General features: G+C 36.4%; 1 protein-coding gene across 3 annotated transcripts in view; it reads left to right on the top strand.

The window, feature by feature from the left end:
- The window catches only part of WDR37 (WD repeat domain 37), a 48,440-nt gene that overhangs the window by 13,064 nt on the left and 11,502 nt on the right, over nucleotides 1–23,874 (top strand). For all 3 annotated transcript variants that reach the window (XM_032982673.2, XM_032982675.2, XM_032982676.2), the window contains 9 exons: nucleotides 322–418; nucleotides 2,939–3,034; nucleotides 3,203–3,267; nucleotides 8,540–8,675; nucleotides 10,099–10,170; nucleotides 12,244–12,288; nucleotides 15,183–15,259; nucleotides 16,605–16,842; nucleotides 17,377–17,518. In XM_032982673.2, the coding sequence (XP_032838564.2) occupies nucleotides 322–418; nucleotides 2,939–3,034; nucleotides 3,203–3,267; nucleotides 8,540–8,675; nucleotides 10,099–10,170; nucleotides 12,244–12,288; nucleotides 15,183–15,259; nucleotides 16,605–16,842; nucleotides 17,377–17,518 (968 nt within the window). The remainder of the gene's footprint in view (nucleotides 1–321; nucleotides 419–2,938; nucleotides 3,035–3,202; nucleotides 3,268–8,539; nucleotides 8,676–10,098; nucleotides 10,171–12,243; nucleotides 12,289–15,182; nucleotides 15,260–16,604; nucleotides 16,843–17,376; nucleotides 17,519–23,874) is intronic.

The following is a 23,874-nucleotide window of genomic DNA, read 5'->3' as shown; positions in this document are numbered from 1 at the left end:
AATATATTGCAAGTTTTTTTCCACTTTTTTTTTTTTTTTTTTTAATGTGTTGCACATGTATTTCATTTTTATAATTTTTCTCTAGTGAAAACATAGAAACCCCCAGGTCATTTGAATTCTATCCCTTGAAAGAGAAAGAGTATGTAAAATAAATAATTTTGATGCACAGAGCTTTTTGGTTTGTGTTCTACACTAGTAGTAGTTTTAATTTCCTTCCTTGCTGGGAGATGGGGAGAACTGTTAAAATCAGTTTAAAATTGAAGGGTAGCTGCATAAAATATATGTAAAGAAAAATATAAACCCTGATATTTTGTCTCCTAGGATTCCAAACTACCATCTTCTGTCCGGAATACACTCCTTGAACTTTTTGGACAAATAGAGCGGGAGTTTGAAAACCTGTATATTGAAAATTTGGAATGTGAGTATCTATTATTTTTCCAGCAATTTATGAATTTCTTGGATTTAAGATATAGTAGCACTAGTTGGGATTCTTACCTTGGATACTGTAGTGTAATTAATGTAGCTTTTCTGTGAGGATTTTAAGAATTATTTTGAACTGTAGACAAAGATGGAGTTTGTAGCTTTTCAGAAAAATCTTTGACACACGTAGTGAGAACTGATGTGTGTCATTCTCCCTGACTCTGAGGCAAAGAAAGTGAAGTGTCTGTCTCTTGTCACTGTAGGCTCTGCTATGTACAGTGTCAATCTGGCAGTAACTCCTTTCAGCCACTGAAGTTTGTGGTTTTGTTGTATATTTACAGGCTTGATTTTAATGATGTAATACTAGTAAATAAAATTGGAAAAGTGCCTTACTTGAAAACGTGTAAAATGTGGTTGTGGTTTTGCATAACCAGCACCTGCAACTATTCATGAATTTTGAAGTCCAGCACTCAGATAAAAATTCCAGGTGTTAGCTGCAAAAAATGTTATTTGTTTAATGACAGTGCAATCATATGGTAATGTAAGCAATCCAAGGTGATGTAAGAGGATCCAAAGTAACACAGGCAGTCATACAGTAAAGCCTCTGCTCAATTTTCCTTCCTGCATTTTGGAAGCTGTGTTGCATGACTTTGCTTCTGAATTGTGGAATCTGCCTGATTTGACTCCAAGTCAAATTTTTTTCCACACCTAATCTGTTCCCACAGTTAAACCAAACACTCATGTTACAAAAAGGTTCTTGTGTGCTTTTTGGAAGTGTGCTGGTTTTTTATTCTCTTAAAACCTGAGATTGTGTTGGTTAAAGGCTTATCAGCAGCACTACACATTTTTTAGTGACATTTTGCACAACTGAGTTAGCCTTCTGCTGAGAAGTTGGCTGGTAGCAATAAAAGTAGGGTTTCCCTCCTCAGTCTTCAAAAATGTTTGTCAAAAATTAAGTGATGAATCTGTCTATACCCTTCAGATTATGATTAGTTTCCTTCCATTCCGTTTCTGTTTCTTCTTTCTTCACCTCACAGTTCTAGTTCACTCCTGGCTTCTGTGATCTCTTTCCACCCCCCGACAAACTAAATTTTTCTCTTCTCATGCTCAGTTTTTTATTTTTTGTTTTTGGACTAATTCCTACACTAGTGTTGTGGTTACTGTGCGTAGAGAATCTCAGGATTTTCCCCCCTGGCTTTTCATATACTCCCTTTCCCTTATTACAACTTATTTCTAGTTTCTTTCTTTTCTCCCTTCCACACTTCACTCTTAATCCTTTCAGGCAATTCTTATATCTGCCTGGCTTGTTTGTTTCAGTCATCTGTTACTACAAGCCTGTCTCTTTGTTTACTTCTCTTTCATATTGTCTGTGTTTTATAAAAGTTTAGGTTTATGTGACTGAGAAGACAGGAAAGAGAACCTTGCTTTGCTCATTTCAAGCACTTGGATGCGGTATGGAAGTGTAAACTGACTTTTCTAGTGCTTAGAATTGAGACTTCAGTGAATTTCTTAGAAATGGCAAGAATCATACTCCTAATGTGTCATGTTCTTCCACATTTCAAAGCTTGGGAGCGAATGACTTTTTTTTTTTTTTTTTTTAAAGAAGTCCTAAGGATTTGTGGAAATACAGGCCTAGACTTATTCTCAAGAACAGTGAAAAACTGCTTGGTTAAATCCTCTCAGTAAGATTTCACCTGAGGAGAACATTTAAAAGAGCATCAACCCAGATTTTGAGAAAAAAGTGTACGCCACTTAATGTTCTTTATAAAATGAATTTGAGCAACTTTAAACAGGCCCAGCCACTGGAAATCATTTATGAGTACCTGATTTGTTTTAGCTATGCTGTCACTCTGTTTTGTGTTGAAATGGCACTGGTGAGAGTTATAAATAGTTGACAGAAAAGCATGTTCTTGTTACAAATCAATGCTTTGTCTGATGTGCAATGAAAATATTTTGATTGTATTTAGTGTTTCTGAAACAGTTGAATGTAAAATGTGTATGTCATTCTACATTAAGTGCATTTCTGAGTATAAAAGTTAGACATTTGCTGCACTACCTTTTTAACTGAAACTCTAGCAGTATACAGGCACTCGGGAGAATACTATTTTGTGATTAGTAAAATATTTGTCAAGAAATTACATACTAATTCAGTGGCTGAAATACTTATGATGCAAGTTTTCTGTCTTCTGTTGGATTTAATTCAATACAGGTGTGCTATGTGTTTCACAGAAACTGTTTTGTTAATACTTAGCCACATTTATTAGTAAAAGTAACAGTAATTAGAAGCCATCAATACTTTAATTGGAATCTGGGTCAAGGTTGATCTCTGGAAAATTCATCATGAGTCTTGGTTTATGTGTTGGTGAGACCTGCTTTTATAAAATCACAGTTGATCTCTTTTCCTGCCCTTAGCATAAAATAGATTACTTCCTAACCATTAACAATTCATAAATAGTAGGTGCATGATGTTAATGATACTAAATTTTTTGTATTAATGTGAATTTTTTTTTTTTGTTAGTACGTAGAGAGATTGATACACTGAATGACCGTTTAGCAGGAGAAGGACAGACAATTGATGGAGCTGAACTGAGCAAGGGACAACTGAAAACAAAAGGTATGAGAACGACAAAGAATCCTAAACTACTATGTTTGAATTCACTTTTTTTGTACTTTGCTGGCCAAAGCTTAGAGTCTTATTGAAGGGAATTAATACCAGTTACTTGTACAAATAAGCTAATGCTATATTTGAAATATCTTCCTTTGAATTTATTTGTCTCAACAGCCAGTCATAGTACCAGTCAGCTTTCTCAGAAATTAAAGACAACTTACAAGGCATCTACTAGCAAGGTATGAGACAAATTAAACCTCTACTCATCAATGTGTACTCATGAGACTAACATGGCTGTCTTTAAGTTGTAAATTGTGGTTTCTTTAAGCTGAGTAGTGCTGTTCTTTAAGTAAATCTGCCTCATGAGGAGCAGTATGTTTATCTTGGATTCATCAATTACCCATTACTTCAGCCACACTATATAAAACTTGTACAATAATTGCTCACCTTTCTTAAAAAATTAATGTCGGAGGGGAGAGAGTGTGTGCACAGTGTGTATCTGGGATTTCTCTTTTGTAAAGAGAACTAAAAAAAAAATTAAATTTCATGAAGGAAATAGCAAATTTAATAGGTAGTGAATTTCTGAGTAAAAATTGGATACTGCGGTTGAAATGGGGATTTAAGTAGGCATCTATATGTGTGCTATTATAGGTGTTTTTTAAAAATTATTTTTATTTTTTAGCTGTGAGGCTAGAACATTTTATTTCCTTTATGTTGCAAACCTTGCAAATTAGTAGCTGGTGATCCTTTTTTTGCCTTGTCTCTTAGCACAGTTACCCTTTCTGATTCTTTTAATTTTGCACATCTGCATCTATTTGGTATATTTGTTTTCCTCTTTCTTTTCCCTTTTTCACTTTTCATAGAGCGTTTACCTGCTGCTCTTTTTGCACTATCTCAGGGTCATTTAATGATAGCCTTAATGATTAAGGGTAAGTGAAGCATGAGGAGACAACAGTGGTGCCTGGTATGCGAACCAACTATATTAGGAGCTTTGTGGCAACCTGTATTGCAGCCTAATGTGTGGTTATGGATTGATTGTAGGTGTCTTTGGAAATACCATCTGTTAAGTGGTCTGAAAGTTAGAGAGTAAGAATAGTGTGGTAAAGTAGATCTAAGTTACTGTGTTTTATTTGGTCTTTTTATTTTATTGTTTTTCAGACTTTCTTTTTTATTCATGCCAATTTGATGCACAGAGGTGCCTCTTCCTTTTTCTCAAGAGTTAATGTCTTACAAATTATTTAATGAGGCCACTTAAATAGGGACAATATGATATCAATAAGGACAATATAGTATTAGTACCCCTAATATGTAGTTATGAATTAGTACTTCCTCTAGTGTAGTGTTGCGGTTTTAGGTTTTTTGGTTTGGCTTTTTTTTTTTTAAAGGCTGGTGTTAAATGCTTGTCTTCTTTTACTTTTTCTGCAATGTAGTGCTCGTATTCTTTCCCGGGCAAGGCAGGCGGACCTTGCAACTTCAGCGTGGGAAGCTGGGAAGTATGGGGTGGAGACTCCTGGGTAACTGCTTTGCTTCCCAGTGGTCTGAGATGCGTGCACAGCAAAGTAGTCATGAGTAGTGGAACATGAAGAATTTAATACCTTACTGTAGACAACATACAGATCTATTATATTAATTGATAACCAACAGATGTTTCAATGTGCTGGTATGTCTCTTTCCACAACTTTGAATCAGAATTTACTTGGGGGTAGAGGGGAGGGCTAAAGGAAATGAGCATCTCTGTCCAGTGTGTTCTTTGAAACCTTTCTGCACTTCATGAGGTTGGCTTTTATTTTGACTGCCTCTTCCTTCCTACATGGAAGAGTCAAAGCTGTAACCTTTTGTCTCTTGACCCACAAGGAGGCTATAGCCAAAAGTCAGGGAAGACTGTAACGAAGTTTCTAGCAAACTATGATCTTTGTTTCGTGACTGGATGCAGCTAGAGATCTGTAATATGCTCTCAGTGAAAATGTCATGTGGTGAATTTTGAGAGTTCAACAGCTTTGAAATTCTTACGGTTTTATTTTTATGAGCACTGAATCAACAGTGCTCTTCACAAAAAATGGGTTGTGTTCCAAGCTCAGTGGGGTAGCAGATCACAACTTTTCTCTACAGCCCATCCTTTATACTGTCACTGTATGCCTAATTTAAAACTTGTCAGAAGTCTTTTTTTTTTATTTTTACTATTTATATTTTTTCTTTTCCTGTGGGAAATTAGAAGAGACTTAAGTTTTACAAACCAGTTGTTTTGTGTAATTGCACATGCTTACATTTTTCTGATTGCCAATCTATAAAGAGTTTAGGTTTGTTCTGAAAAGAGCTTTCAATATTTGCTTGTTCTGATGAGAAAGCTGATCCTTGACTGCTTTGGTATCGATAAAACGTGCTAAGCCTAAAGGAATCTGTTCATTTGCTTGGGGAAAATGCTGGGGTAAATATGCTTAATTTGAGTCCTTCATTGAAAATTCTCATACCTGGATACTTTTCATCTCTTAGCTGAGTTATGAGCCTGAATATTGAGTTGGCAAAAATCATAACAGAAAATGATGCTTTTAGCAGCAGGGGTTATCTACTAGTGCCAAAATCCTGAAGAGAAAGAGTAGATTTAGTGCTTGGTACTCTAAAAATAAATTTTTGTATGTGTTAATGGACAGGATCTGGTAATTTAACTGCAGTTATTTGTAGATGAAGGAATAGCTATGTGAAATTTATGTTTTGATGTATACAGGATGGTGTTGCTGATGTTATATTAACAATCCCTGGCTATGACCGTTGTTAAGACATCAGGAAAACATCAACAATTTATGCAGAGTCCTAAAATAAACTGAAAAGATATAACTTACTCCACCGTAAACTAAATTCCAGGATCTCTGATTCTTTTGTCCCAGGAAAAGGACTCTTAATATAAGGTATTTCTTCACCCAGCAGTTGGAGGGAATAAAACTTCCCGGAGGATGTAGTTTTTGACTTTATTGCTTAATGTTGCTCCACAGGAAATTCTGTTCATCAGTCAGTGTAATGCTGCTGGACTGGTCCTGAGTTGACCAAGTTTCCATTCCTATTTCTGTGTCCTGTCTGCTTAAGAGACATTTTTATAGGGTGTTTCAATTTGTTTGCCATACAGTTGTTTCAATTTGTATTCAGTTTTCAATTGTTTACATGGTAAGCAAATGCTTTCAAGGTGTTCCAATTTGCAATTTTCAATTGTTTATGTGGCAAACAATTGTTTCCTTATTAACAAATCTCTGTATAGAAGGAAGCACATGAAATTATATCCATTTTTAAGAAAGAGGACAGACAAAGGCGAAACACTCAAGATATGATTGCCCACTTATTTGTATTTGTATATAATAATCTGAGATCTGCTGAAGTTATTTTAAAAATTTTCTGCAGTACAGAGGCTTGTTTTTAGCAAGTTGCATGTTATTTAAGTATTTTCTTTCCTTTCTTGAAAAACTGTTTATGTATGGTTAAGGATCCAGGAAGTTTTCCAGGTACTAAGTAGTTTATCCAATTACTGGTATGTGAAGTGATAGATAGCAAAAAAAAAAAAAAAAAAAAAAAAAAAAAAAAGAGAGAGAGAGAGGAAGAAAAAGTGTATGTTAAATATCTTAAATATCTACATCTGGGTATTTAATATTAGATAGTGTTCTTGAGCTCTTATCTTCCGTGTGTTCATTCATGACTGCTGATACTCCAAAAGGAGTTTTACAGCCTTACCATTACTTACCATTAAATGATCAATGAAACCACTATTCTGCAGTTTTGGAAAATCTGTGCATGTTGATGATAAGGAGATCGTTTCTCCCAGAAAACTTTTGCATGAGGATTTGACTCAGCAAAACCAGGGTAGTTTGAGTGTGGGATTCAACTTCAAGTTTGAAATTTGAGCTGAGCACTGTATTAGTCCTTAATGATTTACTTAATTCTGCTGTTCCACTTCTCATACATGACTCCATTCAGTTTAAGGACTAATATTCAGTGTGAAAGTTGTATCTGTAGGGTGTACTCAAAGCCTATGAAACTCTGCAGTATTGTTGAATTAACAATCTTTACCATTAACCCATATTCTCTTTAGTGCATCTGTAATGATTGTTCATTTTTCTGCTATGAAACCGAAATGCGTATTAGCTGTTAATTTGGAATTCAAACAGAGCATTTTCATTTCATCATTGGGAAGTTGACATGCTCAGGGTTTGGAATGCTCTTGCAGATGTTATTTAACTTTTGAAAACCTTTTTGGAACTAATTTGTTTTAATGGCATGCTTAAGACCTTCTTTTTTGATATCAAAAACTAATGGGATTTTAACCTTATTTTGTTGTATCTGAAATGTGGACTTAATTAATTTTCTAACTTTTACTAAGCTGTAGATAAGTCTTAATGTGATTTGTGTTGAAGCATTTAAAGCTTTTGACTTAACCAGTCAGATAGATACTTGCCGATAATTGCATGCAGAGGAAAACACTGATAACTGATAGAGTCATTTTATTTCAGTTTTAACAATGCTTTTCAGATAGGCTTTCTCAAAGAACAGTCTTGAAACTTGTATGGTAAAAATAGGGCATTTTTAACAGTGGTTTTTCTTTTTGAAATAATCATTTACCGCTCTATTTCAGTTGTCTCTGGAAGTGTTCCAGCAAGAGAAACGTGGGGCTTTTTTGTGTTTTTAAATATTGCACTCCCCTTTATCTGAAAATGTAGAATTTTTGCAGTTTGGTTCCTTCCTGTACTGTGGTGCCTTGTAGTTTTGCCATTTTTGCTGGACTTTTTCTTCCTGTCATTTGGTATTACTTACACACATGCTAATTTGCATTTAATGAGTCTTCCCTGTTTTCCCCTAATAGCACTGACTTTGAGGGGAATGTGCTTATCAAATGTTCAGATGAGTTTGACGTATCTTTTTAAAGTGTGTTTTTTTTTTTTTTTTTTATTACACAAACTCACGTGTGCTCTCAGGTTAGTGTTTGATTTGATTAGCTTTGTGAAGTTTTGAGGAAAAACAGCAATGAGTGTTTTAAATGGGAATATTTCTGGATTTACTAGAATTATGTAATAAGTATATTTTTTTCAAAGACATTACACTGGATAACGTGGACCATCTTTAAGTTATCAGATGTACTTGTTTGGAAATAGGCAATGAAAGTTTTGAGGGGTTTGGGGTATTTTTATTTTTTAAATTATAATCCTTTACCCAAACTGAATGGGAGATGCACACTGCATTTGTACAACTCACTACTTCAATGAGATTGCATTGTTGTAGTACAGAGTAGTTTATCCTTGTGTTCTGTAAAAAGGGGGATGTTATTAAAAAAGGGAAGAAAAAAAAAATAAATTAAGATTTATGTTTTCATCCAAACTCACTTTTCTACCACCAAATGTCAAATTTTTGACAATAGTGAACTGTCAGAATGCTATAGAGCCATTATGAAAAAGTCAGTATCTATTTGTATTTGAGATAATTACTTAATCTTGGGTCAATGTGGAAAAAAATGTATTGGTTTCTCTGCTATTTCAGATTGTATCCAGTTTTAAAACTACAACATCAAGGGCAATCTGTCAACTGGTAAAGGAATATGTTGGCCACAGGGATGGTATTTGGGATGTCAGTGTTGCGAAAACTCAACCAGTGGTGTTGGGAACTGCATCTGCTGGTAAAGTTTTGTGGTTTATTCTGGTGGTTTATTCTTTATTTGTGGTTTAAAGTTCTGGCTTAGTCCCTAAGCTATAGCAAAGGTAGATCGAAAGCATACTTGAATACTTAGCTCCACGATGAAAGAGTCGATTTAAAAAAACTTCATTAGCTGAAAAATTCTTAAATCGGAGTTTCCTTGAAATGTATTTAACCTTTAGAAGGTTGAGGCACCCTTGTTGATCTTTCTGAAGTATGTGCCAGTTAATTTCCATGCAGGTCTTGCTCTCCTTAGTCAGCTCTAGCCTGTTGGATGGTATAAATGGGTGGGGTTGGGGAGCTGCTTCCTTGGAGAGGACTCTGGGACAGAATGCTGTACAGCTATATATAGAGGTCCCCTCAGACCTTCTATAATAGTATTGTTTAGCTTTTTTTTTTTTTATAGAAGCTGTAGATAGTCATAGTTTGTCATAGTTTGCATATTCTTGTATGCCTACATTCACGTGGGTTTTGCCTAAGGATGTAGGGGCAGCTAAAAATCTTAATTTTAATTTCCTGTTAGCTTACTAGATTCCTTCCTTCCCACTTGAGAAGGAACAGGTACTAATGAATAAGTCACTAAAGCTATTGTGATCCAATAATCAATCTACAGGCTTGTGTGGTTTTGAAAAATTATTAGGGAAATAAATCATAACCAGTTAGAATTGGTCATTTTGAAGTGACAGTCTTTTGAAGCTGAAACAGAATCTGAAGACACTAGACATAAAATACTATGGGCCAGAAACCTCTGCATCATAAACTGAAATGTTACAATTTTTATGTGCCCACCGAGGGGCACATTTTATCTTTTGTGGGGGAGGTCTTGTTTTTGTCCTGATTTGATTTGGAAACAGCCATTCTCCAATTCAGCATTAAGGTTCTCCACACCTACATATACTTACAATAATTATTTATTTTGAGGTGTGACAGGATATAGGAGTGACATTTGGAGTGATTTCCTTTTTAAGTAAGTTTTCATAGTGCTCTGCAGTGACCTATAATAATTTGGGACTTCTGTGCAGGAAATAAATAGTTTGTGTATAGAACTCTTGGTTATAGTGACTGCCTGACTGTTTTGCCACAATGTTTCTGTGTTCTTTCTGAACATCAGTGTGTCAGGAAGTTAGGAAAAATATCAAAAGTAGAATTTGCCTTTCAATAATTACTGCAAATTAAGCCAATTGGGGCAGCACCTTTACTTTTTTGGGGAGATGCCTATTAAGTTATTATGATAGGAAGTGTTTACATTTTGTATGTAAGGTGGTAATCAAGAGGATTTGGTCTGTTCTACATTTGAAATCATTTCATATGGTATGCTCTACATTCAAAGATAACTTGTTTGTTGAGTTTGTTGACAGTGAAATATATTTGTAACAATATTTATGGCTATTTTTTAATCTTTGTAGATCACACTGCTTTGCTGTGGAGCATAGAAACAGGGAAGTGCCTTGTCAAGTATGTAGGGCATGTTGGATCAGGTAAGATAAGGGCGTGTTGTAAAAACTGGAAACAGAGTGTGGGAGGGGGAAATATGTTTTGGACAACTACTGAAATGTTAATTGTGGTTTCACTTGCAAGTTTGCCAACATCATTAACGAGTCAGTTGTGAAGTTCCACTAATCTTCATACAGAGAATGTTTTGTAATATGATTCTTGGAGAGGCATATTAAGACAGTTCTATAAATGCTAAATGAATAAGCAAGTCCATATAAGGAAATTTACAAGGCACAGTTATACCACTGAAGTTAAATGTCAGAACTCATTGAGGTCTCATGCATATGCAAAACAAGAGAAGCTTATATAATCAGAAACCAGCTGTTTTGCGGGATCTGTGTTATATTTGGGGTACAAAATACAGATGCTGGGTAAATATCTGTTTGCACTTCCTTGTTTAATACATGATCCCATATATATAATTTGTTGCATAGTATTAAAATCTTGTTTTGAATAAAGTTAATTCAAGATACGCATTTGTCCTTCTCTATACCAGTATGAATATTTCAGAAAGAGTGTTTTTAAATCCCCCTTGTGTGGAGAGGTGCAGTGCAGTGAGTGTTTTTGATGTTAATTTTTGGTGTCCAGTTTGACAAGCACCTGATTAGCCCCTTTCTGTCTCATAATGGGTTACAATATAGGGTTTTATAGACCAAAGGTGGAGCAGTTTTCCATAGCTTTAACTAGCTGTTGAGATTTAAGCACTTTCAGTGATCATACCCTGGAGTAGAGAGTCACGCACCCAGAAAATGAGGAATGCAGTTATTGACCTGGTATGTTTGGTTAAGTAACTCAGCTAGCACATCACATGAACTTTGTGTCAAAGATACAAATAGAAGTTGTCCAGAGAGTGATCAGCTGCTTCATCCATGAGTTCTACTTTTTTTCCTGCTACATGACTTCTAGCACAAAGATACCAATAAATAGATGCATAGAAACAACAGGTAACACTAATTTGTTCAGATATCTCAGGTGCCTCCTGTGTGGAAAAGGGTATATTTAGCCTTCAGAAAATAATGTTTAAAAACTCAAATCGCTTGCATTTTCCTGCTAATAGTGATATATTTTTTTTTTTTTTAATATTGCTATTTGGATAGCCATGTCACTAATAAAAGTTCTAACCTTTATTTAAACAGTTGTGTATAAACTAAAAAAAAAAATTATCTAAAAATACAAATTTACATAACTTACATTAAAAAAACATGTATTTTTAATTTAGTAAAACTTTTCTTCACTTGTTTATGTTTGACAGTTGATTTGAAATGGAGCAAAGGTGTTGGATACCAGTGGTTTATGCAGAGTTGTGTTAGTTCAGTGTGAAGAGTTTAAGGAGTATCTTTTTAGGCTCATTACACCACAATCTCCTGACAATAAAAGCATCTATTTCACTTGTATGATAGATGGAAATGATTTCCAAGTTCTTTCTTGAAGAAGTGTTGAAGAGAAGATTAAAGATTTTGCAAATGAAAGTGCTTAGTAATGAAAAGTAATTGAATCTTATGCACTGAAATAAAAAATGAAGAAGAGCTTTGTAGGCTGATAGAGTTCTTGCAGGACTATTTTAAAATAATCATATTTTGACTATGTATGGTTGCAGGACTGAAATCTAATTTGTATTATTTGCATTAGGTTTTTAGACATTTGTTCTTGCAATCTTAAGCAATAATCAGGAAAATGCTGGTCACATATAGAAATAGTTATGAATACTTAAATTCTCTTTATGGAAGACTGGAGCATTATCTCTTGTCATTTTACTCACAGTTATTTGAATGTATTTTGTTTATCCTGCACAACAGGGAAGATTTGGACTAGATTCAGAAATAACTTGCTAAAAAATATGTATTGTTGTATATCAACTATACCTGCTTTTCTTGATACTATGTAGGTTTATGTACTCAATAAAATACCATTGTGCTTTCTCTCACCTAGGAGATTGCTATACTACAAAAAATTACTTAAAACTGAAGACCTTGGTTTTTCAGTGCTTTTAATGATAAAACATTGTGAAATAATTCTTTTGGTATACTAGCTTAAAACTTTACTTTTGTTTTACACAGTAAATTCCATAAAGTTTCATCCAGCTGAGCAGGTGGCTCTTACAGGTATGTAAAGCTTTTTTGTATGTTAGTCATGATGGAAAAATAAGTGTCATTTGCTAGCACCTTGTTGGTTGTAGCACCTCTTCCTACTGCTTTGTCAGTATCCTTGTTTATTGAATTATTTTTGTATTTTAAGGCCTAACAAGTCAGAGCTAGATCTTTCCATCTGTGTTTGTCATATCATTGTAATTTGTGCTTACCTGCTCCAAAACAGACAGAATCATATATCAGCTGAATGTTCAGAAGTCCATGGGGCCTGATGGAATTTATCCCAGAGTACTGAAGGAGCTAGTGGATGTTATGGCAGGAACCCTCTCGATCATCTACCAAAGGCCTTGGGAGTCTGGAGAGGTCCCTGCTGACTGGAAGCTAGCCAGTGTTATCCCAATCTACAAGAAGGGTGTGAGGAAAGACCCAGGGAACTACAGACCTGTTAGTCTAACCTCAGTCCCCAGAAAAATGATGAAGATTATATTGGATTCTGTTGAACGGCATTTAAAGAATAATGCAGTCATCAGGCACAGTCAGTGTGGGTTCACAAAAGGAAAGTCCTGTTTAACTGATTTGATAACCTTCTATGATACAGTCACCCACCTAGTTGATGAGGGTGAGGCAGTGGATGTAGATTTTCTGGATTTTAGTAAGACTTTTGATGCTGTCCTTCACAGCATCCTTCTGGACAAGTTGTCCAACTGTAGGATGAGCAGGTTTATGGTGCGCTGGATGAAGAACTGGCTGAAGGGCAGAGCTCAAAGTGTTGTAGTGAATGGGACTACATTTGGCTGGAGACCAGTCACCAACACTGTTTGTTCATCAGGGTTCATTTCTAGGGCCAGTACTGCTCAACATATTTATCAACTATCTGAATGCAGGAGTCTAATGTGCTATTAGCAAGTCTGATAATGATACCAAACTGAGAGGTGCTGCTGACTCTTGCAGGACAGGAGGCCTTGCAGAGGGATCTAGCTAGATTGGCACATTGGGCTAGGTTTAAAGGGATGAAATTTAACAAGTCAAAATGATGGATTCTGCACCTAGGATGGAGTAATGCCAGGCACAAGCATAAAATGGGAGAGGAATGGTTGGAGAGCAGCCTTGCAGAATGAGATCTGGGGCTGCTGGTCGGCAGGAGGCTCAGTGTGAGCCAGCGGTGTGTGCCCTGGCAGCCCAGAGGGCAAACTGTGTCCTGGAGTGCAGCAAACACACATAACCAGCCAGGCAAGAGGGGTGATTATTCAGCTGTGTTCAGCGTTGGTGTGGGCTCACCTTGAATACTGTGTGCAGTTCTGGGCCCCACAGTTTAAGAAGGATGTAAAGGTCCTTGAATGCATCCAGGGGAGGGCAACAGAGCTGGTGAAAGGGCTGGAAGGTGTTTCCTGTGAGGAGTGGTGAAGGACTTTGGGTTTGTCTAGTTTGGAGAAAAGGAGGCTGAGGGGCAACCTCATTGCTCTCTACAGCTTCCTGAGGAGGGGACGTGGAGAGGGAGGTGCTGAGCTCTTCTCCCTGGTATCCAGTGGTAGGTTGTGTGGGAAAGGTTCAAAGCTGTGCCAGGGAGGTTTAGACTGGACACTAGGAAGTATTTCTTTACCAAGAGGGTGGTCAAACTCTGGAAGAGGCTTTCTAGAGAGATGGTCGATGCCCCAAGCCTGTCAGTGTTTTAGAGACATTTGGAAAATGGCCTTTAATGTGCTTTAACTTTTGGTTAGCCCTGAAGTGCTCAGGCAGTTGGGCTAGTTGATCACTGTAGGTACCTTCCAACTCAAACAGTCTGTTTTATTCTATTTTAACCCTTCTGAAATACATCATGTGTCCAGAAATAAAGGAGAAGAATATTGCAGTATTGAGTGTGCAGAAAAAACAGCTCCAAAATATAACTTGTTAGAGTAAAGGTGTTTTCAGGACTGAAAATACCATCAGTGCAGTTTCAGGTTTGAAAACGGCCTAATGTGATTAATACTATGATTCATGTGGTCCAGCGATTAAGGCACTAGCTTTGGGATTAGAGAGATCTGGTTTCAATTTGCTGCTATTAAGCCATTGTAAAATGAGGATAATTATTACCGAAGTTACAAATGAAAACACTGCTGCTTTCTGCATCTACAGTGACCGCTTTAAAGGAAGGTAGGGAGTAGAATGCCTTTTATCTAGTTTTAACTGATTTAAGTTTGTCTAGGGAGATTTTTCTCTTTTCATATGATAACTTGTAGTCATTGTTTCAGTACCATTAAAAATGTTGCTATATAAACTAACTTATAAAAAACAAACCGAATCAACCAACCAACCAACAAAAAGCTGTCCATAGCTAGGCTTTTGTTCTATTATTTTTCTTAGAGGTGGTTCTGCAAAGTATTTCCATTGAAGGTTTTCAGGGGACCTGTTCTTTTAGTGTTGTTTGATTTAGAACTGATGAAAATAAAAAATCTTCCTCCCTCATGCAGAATACTGACACCAGAAATAATATAAGGTTAATCTTTCTTATAGCTTTCTTACTTGGTCTATTAGTTGAATGAAGAGCAACCCCAGTATTTTAAGAAATAGTAAATGAAGGATGGCACCTGTTGATGTATTACATGCCTTCTTTGAATGTTACATACTGGAACAGCAGTGGTATTCACATTCTGATGTGCAGTATTTAAGTGGATGTTTTCACTGTAGGAATGATTAATTTGGTAGCAACTTCTGTTTTGCATAATAAGTTATGTTCTTTTCAGTATTGAAGCCAGGAAAGTAACTGTTGATGTTGAGGCTTGCTCACCAAAAAGGTCATAATGGTATCTGTTAGAAAAAGATGTAACTTGGACAGTATTATTGCCAAATGTAGTGTTAAAGCTTGTGTTTATTGTGCATGGAAATGCTCTTATTTAGTCTCTCTCTCTCTTTCTCTTCCCCCTGTGCAGCATCTGGAGACCAGACAGCTCACATCTGGAGGTACATAGTACAGTTGCCTGCACCCCAGCCAACTGCAGACTGCAATGTAAGCAATCAACTTATTGCAGCCAAACTAATTGCACAGCAGTTTTGTCAGATACAGGTTTCATGATAAATGTTAAATTTATACATATTTAAAAAATTACATGATTTCAGGATTGCAAAAGGTGGGTTTTAGTTTAACAAATATATTTCAGCCTTTCTTTCCAAAAAGGCTTACTTCATGTTTTTAAAGATCTGTGGTGCAGAATAGGATATGCAGCTGCAAAGTACATTAATTGACTTTTTGTTCAAGGTAATAAATGTGTAAGTAAATTAACTGTCGAGTAATATTTTTTTTTTTGTAATAATTCAAATCATAAATAATAATGAAGTTCTTTTTAATCTAGTTAAATTCTTGTAGCTTAGTTTAATGAGGCACCTGCTTTAGCTATAATTGCTATGAATTGAAAACTGATGGTAAGGACTTGTATTTTTGGCATTTATTTAATTGTATCTTTAAATTTGATTTCTAATTGACCCTTGCCAGCACTCATCACACTATCTGACATTGTCATCCCCAGGCTTTTATTTAGTCAGTATTTACTGTAGACTGTTAAATGCTGTATTTGACTCAAAAACACCCTCATTAAATTGTGAAGACAAATGTAGTTTATAGCATGAGCTTCTCAGTAAATTTGAGTAGGAGCAAGAGATGGCTGCTTAATGAGAGATAGATTTCAGAATGGAAAATGTTTAATTCAGTTTATTTGATTTGGCATTTCCATTTTGAAAGATCAGTACAAATGTTATCTTTTTCACATCCAGATATCATGAAAGAAAAGCGTATTTGTTTTGCATAAGTGAAATAAGGTTCAGAGATCAATGCTTCCTGGTTAGCAGAAGAATTTATTTTACATCCAGTTTACATCAGTGTGATGACAGTGTATTGACCAGTAGACAAATATTGATGTCATGATTTTGATTCTAATGGATAAAAATACGGCTGTAAATGTCTTCTCAAAGATAGTCAGTGTCCTGTTAGATGCTTTTTCCTCTTAAAAATGTAACGGAAAAAACAGTCCCTTGATACATGTGCTGCAGTGAAACTCAAGGGTAATACAGTGAGGGGAAATAAAAGACTTCCCACATAGTAAAGGGGACAGATACTCAGAGCTAAACAGGTCAGAAGAGATCTTAAAATGAAGGAGTTATTAAAACTGCATTTAACTCACTGGTATTGTTCCTTCAACTTACTTTTTGATAGTGAATACCTGAACAGGCTAGATTCTACAGACTTAAGTTACCCACATTCACATTAAGGGCATTGGGAAACATTTACACTATAAAACGTAACTTAGAGACATTCCTTCCTGTTTATTCTAAATCTTTTTTTCTCTTGTATTGTATAGCAAGTGTCTGGAGAAGATGAAGTTGAGTTCTCAGATAAAGATGAACCTGATGGAGATGGAGATGGTTCTAGTGATTGTCCCACTGTCAGAGCCCCGTTAACTTCACTCAAAAGCCATCAAGGAGTGGTCATAGCAGCCGACTGGCTTGTTGGGGGGAAGCAAGCTGTAACAGCATCATGGGACAGGACAGCAAATCTGTATGATGTGGAGACTTCTGAACTTGTCCATTCTCTTACAGGTATTTGTTCACTCACAAAAAGATAAACTGGTGGTTTATTTTTATATGTGGGACTGTTTGTAGATATTGAAACTGGGAGAAGTAAGTTGTTGCACTATAGTACTTTCTGAGTGTGTACAAGACTTGAGCTGCTGCTCAGTATTGTGACAGTTTCTAAAATGCCAAACTTGTTAATCCTCTGAGCATGAATTTGTATTCTTTTGAGCTTGTGATATATCCTATGATGTAATTGTTTCTAAACTGAATGTAGCCAAATTATAGTTCTTGCAAAATGCTTTTGCTGTCTTCATGGCATATTAAGTAGTAGCAATAACCTATCGCTACTTAATAATCATGTGAAGTGATTAGTGAGTTTTTTTGCTTTTAAATAACTTCCAAACTTTTACAGCAGTAGTAACATTAGAGTTCAGAATGATTATTATTCTTTTACTCTTTGGAGAAAAAAGAAAAAATCATCAGCGTTTCATTCCAAATGTATGTGGAAATGAAAAGTCTTATTTTCATTACCTTACATGTTCTCATTTGTGATTGTAGGGCATGACCAAGAGCTAACACACTGTTGTACACATCCCACCCAGCGTCTCGTGGTGACATCATCACGCGATACAACCTTCCGTCTGTGGGATTTCAGAGATCCTTCTATCCATTCTGTGAATGTCTTTCAGGGCCACACAGAGTAAGTGACAGTTGCTTCACAGGTTTTTACAAGTTTCAAAAGTATAAATGTATTCAGATGATAATCTGAATTTTCAGATTTCCAAAACAGCAGCCAGGGCTCTTGGTGTGATACTGCTTATATGGTAAGTCTAGATAAAACTCCTTACAGTTAACGGTAATTTAAGGTATGAGGGTTTTTTTGACATTGGTCGTGTCTGTAGTTCAGGGGTATTGCTGTAATGTAGTTGATCAAGCAGATTACCTCTGCTTGCTGTGATGGGGTGAAATAAAGGTTACTTCTTTGGAACTGGGGGGGGGTGAGGCAAAAAAATAGGGATTAACTTTTACTCTTTAAGCTAAAAATTTTAACTTGTACATAAAATAAGAAATTAAAGTAAGGGCACTGATTACCATGTTCTGTCAAAACAGTGGTTTTGGTGTAACATTCTTAGTTGCCAATTTAGGCTTTAAGTTTTTATACTGGCTACTGTTGAATATGGGCAAATGTAGTCATGAGAATCTACATTAGGTGTTGACTTCCCTTTCTTGTAATCAGAGCTTTGATACCTGAAAAATGCAGGAGTGATTTTGAAATGCTTTACCCAAGGAAGCGAATCTTTTTTTAAGATTTCAGAATGTTTTAACTTGACTGTTTAAGAAAGAAATTTCACCTCCCATCTTCAGAAGAAAAGATGATTGTTAGTCCTAGCTCGAAACAAAAACCACAAGTATTTATTCATGTTTCTATTTTTTGTTAATTGAAATGTATAGTTTGCATTATGACTGAGTTTCAGTATTCACTTTCTCATTTTCTGAGCTGTTGGCTCACCTATATATAAAGTAAAACCTCTTTAAACCCCCCTGCCCCAGACTCCTCAGCTTGATAAATTATTTGGTGCAGGACAGTCATCCCATATGAGTAGCCATCTTCTCCTGATAGAAGAGTAAGCTTAATTTTGTGGTCTGAATCCTGTCATTGTTTCATGTAATCATTTTTGTACTCTTCTATTATTTTTTCTAGAATGGCTTGTAAAGGTTTGGAGTTTTTGTGTCTACTGGAGCCTATATTTTTTTCTGAGCTAATGAATTGCTTTGTCCCAGGACATTTTTTCAGAGAAAGGAACATGTCTGACATCGGTGTTTTTCCATATGTGTGCTGAGACCAAATGATGTTGATCTGGGGTCATGATGCATACTGTAAAAGGTGTTAGCTAGTATTTTGGCCTGTATCACTGGGACCTGTAAATTGTCAGGGAGTTTATTTTTTTATGAATGGAGTAGACCTTGAACAATCTCTTAGGTCACTCTTATTCCAGTCTTTAATTGCCTTCATATTTGTGTTTATCATCTGTTTTCCATTTAGTGCTTTGAATATGTGAGATTTTGGTATTGACATAGTCTTTTTCACAAAATACACTCTTTTAAGAGTCTCAAAAGTGACTTTACTGTTTAATGGCCTAAGGTTGTTCAGCTCTCTTCAGTTGCAGAGACGATTGTATTATGGAAGATGAGTATTTCACTGAGGAATGGAGTCAGAGCAGAGATGGGAGTTTAGTATTTTGCCGTCGAGACATACTTTGAAGGATTTTATTTTTGGTCCATTATTGTACTGCCTATTGGCAAAATATTTTTAAATTACTCTCTAAAATCAACACTCTTAACAATCTTCTCACATTAAGCAGCATAGAAGAAACTCTTTTATCTGTTGACTGGAAAATACATACTACACAAAAGATATTTTTTGGCTTTCCTGAATGTCTATTTGAATAATTTGCCAAGTTTTAAATGTTTTGATAGGCTCTTGGAATCAGTTCTGTAAATTGGATGTTACAGTCATTAATGCTGATGATTTAAAGTCCTCAACCATAAGTTTTAACAGCCTCTTGCTAAATACTACCTGATGAATAGATGTCTAGACCTCATACATAGAGCAGCCGTTTTTGGTTTTGTGTTGGGGTTTTTTTGTTTGTTTTGTTTTGTTTTTCCTGTATATTTCACCAGATCAACTCCTAATGCGTTAAACCAGTATAATTGCATGCCAGACATCTCAGTCTTGAGGCCAACACACAGTGCTCGCTGTGTTCTAGCCCCCCAAAAATCTCCTTCCGTCCCCACCCCTCCTCACGAGGGGCTCCAGGCCGCCACCGGGTCCCCGCAGTGCCGGGCTCGGAACTAAACCGGCGCCTGCGGGGCGGGCGCGGGGCGGGGGCGGGGGCGGGGCGGGCGCGGGGCGGGGGCGGGGCGGGCGCGCTCCCGCCCGGCCGGCGCCGCCTTTCCGCGCCAGCAGGTGGCGCCATCAGGGGGCAGCGCTGGCCGCGCGCCGCCCCCCCCCACCCGCGGGAAACCCGCGGAGGGGTGGGGGGGCTCTTCTGGGCCCTGCCCTCAAGCCGGAGGGGTGCACACGGCCTCTGCCTCTTGAAAATTTGCATCCGGAGTGGGGGTCTTGTCCGCAGGGGCAATTCTCAGTTTTGGAAATGGAGGGAGGGGATCGAGACTTCAAACCTTCTGGGAAGTGCAGGTTTTTTGTTCCCTGCAGATTTACGCTTTGTGTCTGTTTGTGTACTAAGGACATTTGTGGGTAGTGCAATTTCAGCTTCCTTTTTAGTAGTATTAATGAGTTAAATTTAAGATTTAGTCAAAATGGCACATTTATCTTGTAAAAAACATAACAATGATGGTGATGGGCTGAGAGACTAAAGAATCCTGTTATATGCAGAGTATGTTTTTATAAGTTAATTGACATCTGAAAATGGAAAGCAGTTGCTGTGCATTGCTTTGTACTATAAAGCGATGTTCTGTCAAAATAGGTGTTTATGTATCAACTATGAGAGATTATTTGTATTTTAAGTGGACTAAGAAATCACCTATTATTTTACTTTATTATTTTATTTATTTACTTTATTGTTATTTACTGCTCACTTTATTAAAAGCAGAATATTTCTTATAGTCTGCTACTGGGACAGTCCAAGAAAATAAATTCTCCCCCAGTTATGCCAGAAGGAATCTGTTGTCATCAGTGTATCTGTCTCAGGGTTCTTGCATTGATGCCTGTGAAGTAGGAGGTAATTTTATTACAATTGCCAACTGTACCTTAGGTTTTTCAATGACAAAGATTTCAGTTTAACCCTTGGTAAACATTGGAAGTTGCTCATCCCAGTGTTAATTAACCTCCCGATGAAATTTTTTTTGCCTCCCTAATCTGAGTTTGTCTAGCTTCAGTTTCTAGATGCTGGATTTTATCTTGAAGACCTCTGTTTGCGATATTAACAGATACTTAAGTGATGATAAAAGTTTCCAATATTTTCTTCCCTGCAGATTACCATTTCTTTTTTTTATGTTACTTATTTTGCCACAAACTGTGTTTTCTAATATATTTTGACTTTTATATATCCAGAGAACAAGTTTAGTACATTGGTAGTACTTTTGTACGTAAAGCCTGCATTTGGCTGAGTCTTCAAAGTGCATTCAGGTCTTTTTCGAAGTTTTGTCTTCCTAGGGAAGTTTCCAAATCTGTAAACATTGCTTGATTACATTTTTCTGACACATGACTGTTTCAGTTCAGTACAAGACTTAATTTACCTATGCCCTGCTCTCATAGTGTTTAAAATATCTTGTTACATTTTCTTTTAGGTTTGCCATGCCCCTAGTTCATCTAAGTTACTTATTCTCTACTGATGAAAAAAATGGTGAAACTGTAGGAAAATAAGACTGATTTTTGCTTAAATATAGATCTTTGTTATTGCCTGATTTGTATGGACACCAATAGGGATTTATATTACTAGGGCTGTTAATCCCCAGTCACACCCCTCTGAGATGTTTAACAGAGTTCTAGGAAAAGGTTACATTTATATTATCATCCAGTTACTTGTTGCATGTTAATTAAATTGATTTCCTGAGTTAAAGCCTCCAAAAAGTATACTGGGGACTCAAATTCCAGCACCTTTTTCTCAGCATGTACTGCTTTAAAAAACATGTTTGATAATGTATAGCACCAGATGTTCACCTATTGAGGAATTACTGAATTTAGAGGTTATTGATTAGAACTCTTCAAGTTCAACCAAGGTTTTACTCTGAAGAGAAGAATGGTTCTGGCATCTCTGCAGCAATTTTCATTCCAGCTTCACTTCTACTTTTCTTTGCCAACCCCTGCACAGAGCTGTGTTTTGTCGGGGCTCTGAAGGCCATTCTTTCTACAGCATAGTGACCTAGTTGAACAACTCTGGCATTGACATGCTTTTGCATATGTGCTTGATGAGTTCTTCTGTCTCATCAAGTGTCTCTGCATGTGCTGAGGTCTATCTTGATGTGCAGCACTTTCTATTTTGAATGCAGAGCGTTTGTTTTTGGAAATCTTTACCATTTGTAGCTTTAAAAAAATATTAGTCTGTACACATCCAGTCAAATACTTTAGAGATTTTATGCATTTGTTCTGACAATTTTGTAACACTGGAAATAAATGAATACCCTATGGACAACAGAATGCTTATTAGCTAGTGGTTTCATATACATCTTTTAAACCATACACTGCTTTTGCTATATATTTGTGGTATGTTGATGCATGTATGCAGCTGAAGAGTTACTTGGCAAATATTAAAGTGTTTTGTTTTGTGACTGTCAAAGGTACACAGTGGTTGGGCATATATCTCTTGAAATACTTGAATAAAAATGTGCAGGACTTCCAAGTCTGGACTTGCAAGTGCCATCCTTCAAAGAGTAAAATGTTGTTTTCAGAAGCAGCTCTGGGTTTCTATTCTTAATTGAATATCCTTTCTTAATGCTACTTGATGGTGCATAACTATATACTGAACAAACTTGTCATGGTGATTAAATGCATTTTTGGGTTAAAATTAAAAATTGAGTAGGTAGTTTTGACATAGACAAAAAATTACAAAGTTTTTTTTATGATTTCTCAAACTTACTGATCTTTGTAGCTAGGTTGAGCCAGTGCATCAAACATGAATGTGTGTTAGCTGTTGAATCTGTATCTTTGTGTTACTTTCTGGGCAAACTCAGAGAAAAAACTGCTGAAAGTGCATCTTACGTTATTTCTAACAAAGAGCTGAACAAGGTGGCTTACAGCACTTTCTGACTACAGCATATTCCTTCTCCTTTTATTCTTCTTGTGTAGCTGTAGGAGATGAGAAGGGAAAATTATTGTTGATTTGCTGTCTGTATGAGTCTGAATATGCAGCTGGATGGCAAGTTGTGCTTCATCCTGAGAATTTCCAGACTAGAGAATTGCAAATAGGTCTTCCTGCTGCAACTTTTCAGCTTCAAACTCCTATGCTTGATGGAAAATCTGAATTAAAAAATGTAAAAATACTTAAGCAGGAGCTGATTAGGATGCTGAACTGAATTCTGACATCTAATGAATTGGGAATTTGTGTCAAAATGGCATTCTGTATCAAGAGACTAATAATTGTTTTAGTTTTGTGGACACTCACATTTGCCAAGGTCAGCTGGCTTTCCTGGATGCTTTATTCTGCAGGACTTAAATATAACTTCATATGTGTCTGTCTTATTCTTGAAAGACCAAGTCATAGCAGGGGGATAGTGTCTTCTTTCCAGGCAGCAATGTCATTAGATGTCCCTGTTAGAAAGTAATCTTATTCTAGTTATCCCCAATATTACAAGGTCACGGTTGGGTATTCTTATTTAGCCACATTTTCTTGGTGAAGCTAAAGCATATCTAGATGTAGTTCTAAAAATGCAAGTTTTGCATTTTATACCTTTGGCTAAAAGCTGTGCTAGGAAGGGGAGTATTTTGTGCCAAACAAACTGTTACAAGTTGGATGCTGTCAGTGGAGTTTGACCAGTTTAAAGCATCTGTTCTTTTCAAGATAGTCTGTTCTTGTTTCAGCTATTAATGCCATCCATGATGCTTTGTGCACCATTTTTCTGTTGTTTCTAATCAAAGAATGCCTTAGGCATTCACCATGTGTGAATCTCTCAATCCAGCTTCTCTAAGAAATGCAAAATTTTTCTGATGAAACATTCTGTTTTCTCCCCAAACGGTACTGATTAACTAAATGATTCTGATGTTACTGTTAGTATTCCTACCTTGTTCTGTCTGCTATTTTTTTTTTTCTCTTGCATTTCAGTGAAAAAGGCCTCAAACTTGCCTTTCAAACACTGCTCTGACCCACATTTGCATGCTGCATATTCTTCAAATGAAGATTATGGCCTGGACTTCAATCTCTAGGGTTAGCTTTTTTGAATTTTGTGCTTCTAAACATATGTCTATAAAAACCTTTTGGTTTACATTTATTACATACATGTAACAGAGCATGTTAAGATTTGAACAGTTTCTTAGAGTTGTTAGCAGCCTTAATAGCTGGTAGCTCAAGCATTCAGCTTTGAATTCGTCTAATTTCT

The sequence above is a fragment of the Tyto alba genome, unplaced genomic scaffold (genome assembly GCF_018691265.1).
Source record: "Tyto alba isolate M040663 unplaced genomic scaffold, T.alba_DEE_v4.0 Super-Scaffold_38, whole genome shotgun sequence".
Classification (NCBI taxonomy): domain Eukaryota; kingdom Metazoa; phylum Chordata; class Aves; order Strigiformes; family Tytonidae; genus Tyto; species Tyto alba.
This window is presented reverse-complemented; position numbering and strand designations above follow the sequence as displayed.